Below are 7957 nucleotides of genomic sequence, written 5' to 3' on the forward strand. Positions count from 1 at the left end.
TTGCCCGTAATTGCCGTAAAGATCGGAAGGTGCTTCTTTATATATCATTTCCTTTTTTTTCTTTTTCTATCTATACTGTTCCTGGCACTTATTTCTTTTCCTTAACCTTTTTTCGTGCTCATCCTTTATCTCTGTTAAAGTCTCTTAATAAAAATTATATTTAAAAAAAAAGAATCTTTGTCAAAATACCTCTCTTGTACCAGGCAAACGGAGATGCTGCTGGAAAACAGAGATTTTGGCTGTTTCCTGGTCAGACTGAACGAAAGATCGTTTGGCTACATCCTTTCCTACCGGTAAGACCCTGCATTTCAGTTTCTCCCTGGGGTGGGAGATGTCAGAGTTGTCACCATTTGTGGTGTGAATCCCCCTCTTCCCCAATCCCTGTTGGGTTTGGTCTCTTTCTTCACGCTCCAGCACTCTGCGACCCTGAATTCAGTCCTCCAGCCATGAAGATGGGCTGTTTCGCCTCCCCAAGGTCAGTGTTTCAGCCTTCTGCTTGGTTGCAAAGAGTGAAGCCAAGATTTGAGACAAAGGGTCTGGGAATTCATCTTTCTGGATTTTTCCAGATGGTTTAAGAAAATAACTAGGGCGAAGCAGATTCTAGATGATTTCTTCCTAAACTAAAGGAAGGAAGGAAGGAAGGAAGGAAGGAAGGAAGGAAGGAAGGAAGGAAGGAAGGAAGGAAGGAAGGAAGGAAGGAAGGGAGAGAAATGGAAAAAGGAAGGAAGGAAGGATTAAGAACTGACAGACAAATAAAGCATTGTTGCAGTCACAGAGATCAAAATGCTAGCAGCAACTGAACCGCATCTATGATTCAAAGCAACATTTACAGTAAAATATATTATCAGCAGGTGACTTCAGTTCCTGGCATCCGTACAACTGTATCTCACTCAGCCATAAGTTGGTGCCAAATCCTACCCAGAGTAGCAAAACTCAGCATGTTTTTTCATGCTGTCCTGCTGGGCCAAACAGGCCACTGACCTGCAGCTTTAAACTGTCCAGTTCAGGGGCTGAATTTGCAGGTTTCCCTCACCCTGAGAGTTTGGGATAGCGAGGAGGAAGAGGGAAGAAGAAGGAAGAGCCGCTGGACTCTTGACACCCAGGCAGGCTGGGCTCCACTTAGAGGATTGGCAGGCAGGAAAGCAGCAAATTAAAGGCGGTGCTTCACTTACACGGTGCCTAGTTAAACCAGGGAAGGAACAATGGAATCCACTGGGTGATCTGGTCCTAGCTGGCAACTCCACCTCACTCTCCTGGGAAATCTATGTGACTCTTTCCTTTGGAAAGCAGAATTTCGGAGGTGGAAGAGTGTTGTGACAGGCTGCAGGTCTGACCCAGCAGCCAGTCCTCAGATGGCATGCTTTTTGAATTCCAGAGGAAAGAATCGGTGCCGTCATTTCGTCATCAGCTGCCAACGCAACGGGCATTACGTTGTCACCGGGGACACTCGGACGCACAAGAGTTTGGCTGAGCTGATCAACTACTACCAGACGTCAGAAATACAGCCTTTTGGAGAAAACCTCACGTCGGCCTGTTCAAAGGTGGGTTAGATCGCTGAGCCCTAGACTCAAACCCAATTATGCAAAGGCCAAGTTGTGGTTCAGTGGTTCTGCTGCATTTAGCAAAGCGTCACTTTCTCTCCACCCAACCTGTCCTAAAGGGCTGCCATCGGTGGGACCCTTCCTTGCAGGCTTCCTGACGTCGCTAGGGACTTCCTTCTTCACCCAAGAATTTCAGCATCATCTTAGCATCCTGGCATAGCTTTCCTGGAACTAATTTGTTCTGTATAATCCCTGTTCATGTACCATAGCTGAGGCTTTCAGGAGCTTTCTTTTTAAAGTCTGAAATGGAATTTTGTGTTCACGGGCTCTGCCCTGCCGGAAGAAATTGAAAGGGAAAGATTTCTAGAACTGACATAGATGTCAAGGTGAACAGTCCTTGTCCGGCATGTTGTATCTTCTCTGTGCTCTTCCACTTTTATAGCTGGAGGAGAAAAGCATATATGATGAAATATCTTCAGACCGAAATTCCAGCGCAGCTGCTCCAGCGCTGAGCAAGAACTCCTCCACCAATTCCCTGGTCACAAGGAGTCATTCCAACAGACAGCCAGGAAATCCAAGGATACAGCTTCATGAAGAGCAGAAGTCTTTTTTCAAAGAATGTCAAAATTCAGGGCCAAAGGTAGGTTTTGGAGAATGATCTAAACCAGCTTCCTCCAACTTCATGTCCTCCAGATTATAGCAGTGTTTCTCAACCTTGGCCACTTTCAGACGTGTGGACTTCAACTCCCAGAATTCCCCAGCCAGCCTTGCTGGCTGGGGAATTCTGGGAGTTGAAGTCCACACGTCTGAAAGTGGCCAAGGTTGAGAAACACTGGACTTTAGGGAATGGATGTATCCCTGCTTTGCATGCATGGAAAATTAAAGTTAGATGGATCACAGGTCTGGGTCATATGCAAGCATCTTCTTACGCTGCTCAGTTTTGGATCACAGTTGTCCTCACCCAGCCAGCATAATGCCTGGTGAGATGTCCAGAAGAGGCAAAGGGAAGGGCAAGCTTAAATGATGGCATTTCCTGTTGCAAGATGCAATATTTTTATGCATTGGTTTAAAATGTCCTCGGCCTACTCACTCTCCAATGACAATAGCAATCCGTAGGTTAGTCTCAACTCACAATATAACGGCTTGGGAGGCTGCCAAGGGGTGAATAAGACCATTTTCTGAAAGGGAAGGAATTGGTAGCAATTAATTGTGACATCTCTGGGGTTCCTCCATGTTTGAGGAGGTATGGCTTTCAGTACTGGTTCCTGGGGTTCAGCAATAGGAAGGCATCTGTTCTGTTTGTTATCTTCCCTACGGGCATCTTGCTTTATGGCAAGAAAGATGCCACAGTCAGAAGGCACCGCTTGAAACCTTCATCCCAAAACAGGCATTCTTCTCAGCAGCTGTCTTTTTCCTTCCTTACCTTTATCCATCACAGGAGGATCCAGATGCAGTCCTACCTGTACCAGACAGGTCCCACTTGCTGAAGTCCCAGTCTCTGGAGGAACACGTTGGTGGTGAAGGAAGCATTTATTCAACCGTGAAGAAGCTTCCTTTAGACAGAAGGAGCTTGGCAAAGTCAAAAGAGGGGTGCAGAGATCTTGCGGACACTAAGGCAAAGGAACCTGAAGGACTGGGCCAAGGTCATTCCTCTCCTTGCCAAAAGAAGATGGGAACAGTGTTTGCATTGGCCAAGCAATCAGACACACCTTTCACCAGAAAAGTGAATCCTGTAGAGACGGCTCAGCCAGAAACAATTTATTCTACAATTGCCCTTGACCAAGCCAAAAGCTCTTGGATATTCACTGAGCTCCACAATTGTCAGGCCTCTCTTCCACCATCCAAGAAATCAGGTGTAAATGTTCCTAATTACCCACCTCCAAAATTATCTCCTGAGTTGCTGAATAAACCCCAAAATTCAATGGAGTTCCAAGAGTCTCCCCTCGGGATATATACAAGTCCTGTGGGTGACAACGAACATGGACAACTAAACCAGTCAAAATCCTTGTTTGGAGTGCCAAAGGAACCCATGAATGAGAAGACCTTTAAGCCAGAAAACCATCAGCCTACTTTAGGGACAGACAGTACAACTAATACTCAAGAATCTTTCAGGTGGGCTAAGAGTATCTTCCTTGGTTCAGAAAAGCCCCCCAAGAGTTCACCGACAAAGTCCAAAGGGTCTTATGAACAAATCTCAAAAAAGTTTGGGCAACCCTCCAAGATGCAGATTAACCCTGAGGATCCATATGAAAGAATACCTGATCTTTACTCCAAAGGGTCCTCAACCACAAGCCCAGCTTCTCCTCTGGAGAACCCCTATGAGCAAATTCCCCGTGTCCCGGGGAAAAGGCTAGAAGCAAAGCTAACCCAAAAGGTACTGTAACCCTGAATGTTCCCCCTGTAGTAAGGGAGCACGGCGCATAAATGGGAGAGGCTCTGTGCAAGCAGCACCTAATAGCGGCTGACTCTGGTGATCAGCAAGCGTCACTAGGTCTCTTTTGTTTTCAAAGAACTCATGGGGAAAGTAGGGGATTATGGGCAGAGTCAATTAAAAGAAAGGGGTATCCAGCTTGAATGTCCACAATCCAGTCAAGGAAGCAAGGAGGAAGCAAGGAAGATGGAGGGAGGGAGGGAGGGAGGGAGGGAGGGAGGTGGAGACAGAGAGAAGGGAAGGAAGGGAGGAAGGGAGGAAGGGAGGGGAGGGAGGGGAGGGGGCAGAGAGAGGGGGCAGAGAGAGAGGAAGGAGGGAGGGAGGGAGGGAGGGAGGGAAGGGGACAGAGAGAGGGGGCAGAGAGAGGGGAAGGGAGGGAGGGAGGGAGGGAGGGAGATGGAGGGAGACAGAGAGAGGGGAAGGGAGGGAGGGAGGGGACAGGGGGGAGGGAGGGAGGATGGGTGAGTGGGTGAGTGGGTGAGTGGGTGGGTGGATGATGAATGGATGGACAGAATTTCCTGGATTCAGCTGAATTTGGCAAAAAAAAAACAATACAGCATCCAAAGTGAGGGGAAGCTTTACAGCCGTTCACTTCCATAGTTCCCACATAACAAGCGATGTGCAGAGCCGCTCTGTCCATTTTCTGGGAGGGGTCTCTGTCCTTCCGAAGCAATACAGCTGATCACGACCCCCCTATTTCCCTGGCAGAGCGACAAGCCCAGACGGTTCCTCTTTGCAGAGAAGAAGGCCAAATCCTGAGGGCGCCATTTTGGACAAGGCTCCGAACCGCAGTCCTCTTCTGGAGGCCAGCTCACAAGACCAGAGGCTGCGCTGTGCTGGAAGAGCATCTGCCTGCGTGTTACAGACCCCTTTCCCCCCTTTCAAGGACCGCTTGAGTTTCAGATGGGATCCACGTGAGCAATATCGGGGTGCCCCCTCTCCCCTCTGTAAGGGGAGCGAAAATGCCCAGCACGCTTCTTCCGGGCCAAGATTTGGCCTGCTTTGGAGCCATCGGTGGACGGGAACTTGCTCTCAAAAAAGTCAGCAGCGCCAGGGGAAATGTCAAATCGGACCGCATTTCCCTGCCACTTAAACTGAACAGAGTGAATGAAAGCTGTGGCCAGCCCCCGTGGAGTGGAGCATGTCTCCTGCCCGTCACGTGCCAAACTACAGCTTGGTGGCTGGGCATCCATAGGACCCTGCCGATGAGATGAGGGCGGGCTGGATGCAATCCCCACTGGCTGTATTCAGTGACCTACAGACTTCCCATTTCTGGAGAAGTCCCTATCTTGTTCTGTGGAAAGATAGTCAGACCTGGGATGGGCCAATTGCTTGTGCAAATCCTAGGTAAAGGTAAAGGTTTCCCTTGACATTAAGTCCAGCTGTGTCTGACTCTAGGGGGCGGTGCTCATCTCCGTTTCAAAGCCGAAGAGCTGGCGTTTGTCCATAGACACTTCCGTGGTCATGTGGCCGGCATGACTACACGGAACGCCGTTACCTGCCCGCCGAAGTGGTACCTATTAATCTACTCACATTGGCATGTGCAAATCCTAGGGTTGTGCAAAATGTTGACTTGGCACAAAAGCATCCAGGTGGGGTGCAAAATCAGGATGGCAGCAGTGGCCACAGGATTAAAGCCCCACCCCCTTCTAAGATGCATTGCAGGTCAGTTGCAGGTCCAAAAGGGGTGGGGCTTCGATCAGACCGCTGTGGCTGCCGTCTTGACTTTTTTGACCCTCCCCAGAGAAGCCCCTGACTTGAAGGTCATGCCAAGGCCCTTTGTTCAGTTGAATTCAATCCTCTTGCCCAACCGCCAAATTAATTTGGTGCGTTGAATTGGATGACTTCGGATCAACCCGGTTGTCGTCTCTACCGACTTGCCAAATTGAAGCAATGAAACTTTGGGGTTCTTGAATGATTCACACAGCCCTAATAAATTGAAACATTTGTAGGTGAAAAGTTGGGAGGGGAGAACATTTATAGCAGAGTTCCTCAACCTTGGGAACTTTCAGAGGCATGGACTTCAACTCCCAGAATTCCATGGCTGGCTGGGGAATTCTGGGAGTTGAAGTCCATGCCTCTGAAAGTTCCCAAGGTTGAGAAACACGGATTTATAGTACCATTCCCAGGAACTGTTTTGCTTCCTAGAAATCACGACTATCCTGATTACCACAGAGGAAGGTTTTTCCACTCCTCCTATGCCTTCTAATGATTTTTTTGAAAGAGTAAAACAGAAATCCTGTCTCAGCAGTGCTGGGGGTGATTCGAGGTCTTCTGAGAAGCCAAAATAAATCTTTGGGTGGCGATTGGGCGTTTGTCCTTGACTCCTCTCTGCACTGTCCGGCTCACCCGGACACCCTTTGCCGTGACTTTAAATGGAGATTAATTAGAAGGGAAGAGAAAGGAAGAAGGAAGAACGGCTTGCTTTTTTTTTTCATCCTTAATGACTTGATTCATTTCCATCACTGCTGGGTGAACAAAGGGTTGTTCAGAAGTACTTTTTTTTTCCCTTCCCTTCATTACAAAAATATACTTCCATGTCCTGCTTCAGGGCTAAGGATCCAAGTGAGTTATGTTTCCCTTGCTAATATTTACTTCCAAGTAAATGGATACAAGTCTTGGCTGCCTGTTAGCGCTAAGGGTCCCTCATGGGCAGTGTTTCTCAACCTTGGCTGCTTTAAGATGCGTGGACTTCAACTCCCAGAATTCCCCAGCCAGCTGGCTGGGCTGGGGAATTCTGGGAGTTGAAGTCCACGCATCTTAAAGCAGCCAAGGTTGAGAAACACCGCCAAGGGGGAACAAATGCTGATTAATGCAGAATGTTGTTGGCTTGACTCTGGCTTCACACATGGAAACCACCACTATTGTTAGTAAATCTATTTTTTTCTTTCGTTTTCGATGAAAATGTAGGACCCAGGTTGTAAACGAATTTCAGTCTAACTGTTGTGGGACCAGAGCAAATGGAAGCTGGTCTGTTCCTATGTGAAACTTCATCAAGAGCTTTAACTGAAGACTTCAGTGCCAAAAATACACACTGCAGGACTAGAGGATGCTTATTTTATTTCCTCCTCCCCCCCTCCTCCTTTTTTTCCCCTTCTAGGTCTAAAGGTTGGGTGAATTCCCACGGGCCGGAACAGCCGCCTATTGGTTTAACCGTTCTGGGAGTCCTTTGGGTGAATAAGCAGGATTTCTTTTTTAAAAGCTTCCCAGAAAAACCATCTCCAAAGAGTACTGTTTCTCACAGACAGTAGCACTCCACTTTTTCCTACCCAGCAACTGGAATCCAGAGGTAGAGTGCACCTCAACAGAGAGGTTCTATTCTCTGTCATTGTGATATTATTGAGCCCTTTGGAAGAATCTTAGCATCACCAGATGAAGATTCCCTTAACAGAGCTTCCGGTTTTCCACAAGCAGAACAGGAAAATTCTCTCCTGGGCTTTGCCTCCCTGTAACAGCTGCGGTATAGCAGCTCTGATCATGGAGGTTCTACATCCATAATATGTATCAGCCATGACTTTAACAAATCTGCTATTAAACGCATCTAGTTTAGCTGAACACCACACATGTTGTGGCTGTGAAGCCTCCAACTTCTCTATATTCATTTTTTTTTTTAAAAAAGACAGATTAAATGGCCTCTGTTCACTCACACTTTCAACATACCTTTACTGTCCATTTAGTTTTCAGATCTCAGCTTGGATGAACTGATTTTTTTTTTTTTAAAGTTATTGTAATAGATTGTTCGATTGTCATTTACTGCCTGAAATAAGAGGGGAAGGGTGAGTTATTAATTTTGTAAATAAATAAATGACAGTATCCCCCTTTTTGCCCCAGTACTGAACAGAGTTGGCAGACTTTGGAAGAACTGTGTGGATCTGAACTGCTTCTTTTCACAAAAACAAAACTGGTGTGTCAGGAAATCCCTACAGGTAGTCCTTGCTTAACAACCACAATTGGGATGGAAATTTTGGTTGCTAGGTGAAGCAGT

General features: G+C 47.2%; 1 protein-coding gene across 1 annotated transcript; it reads left to right on the forward strand.

Annotated features, from left to right (window-relative positions):
* Positions 1-1323: 1323 nt before the first annotated feature.
* Positions 1324-4731, forward strand: SH2D7 (SH2 domain containing 7). The gene is made up of 4 exons (XM_063314314.1): positions 1324-1541; positions 1984-2181; positions 2980-3915; positions 4681-4731. The coding sequence occupies exons 1-4, from the start codon at positions 1353-1355 to the stop codon at positions 4729-4731; spliced, it is 1374 nt and encodes a 457-aa protein (XP_063170384.1). The 5' UTR covers positions 1324-1352.
* The last annotated feature ends 3226 nt before the right edge of the window (positions 4732-7957 follow it).

This window comes from Candoia aspera, chromosome 13, assembly GCF_035149785.1.
Source record: "Candoia aspera isolate rCanAsp1 chromosome 13, rCanAsp1.hap2, whole genome shotgun sequence".
NCBI classification, from domain to species: Eukaryota; Metazoa; Chordata; class Lepidosauria; order Squamata; family Boidae; genus Candoia; species Candoia aspera.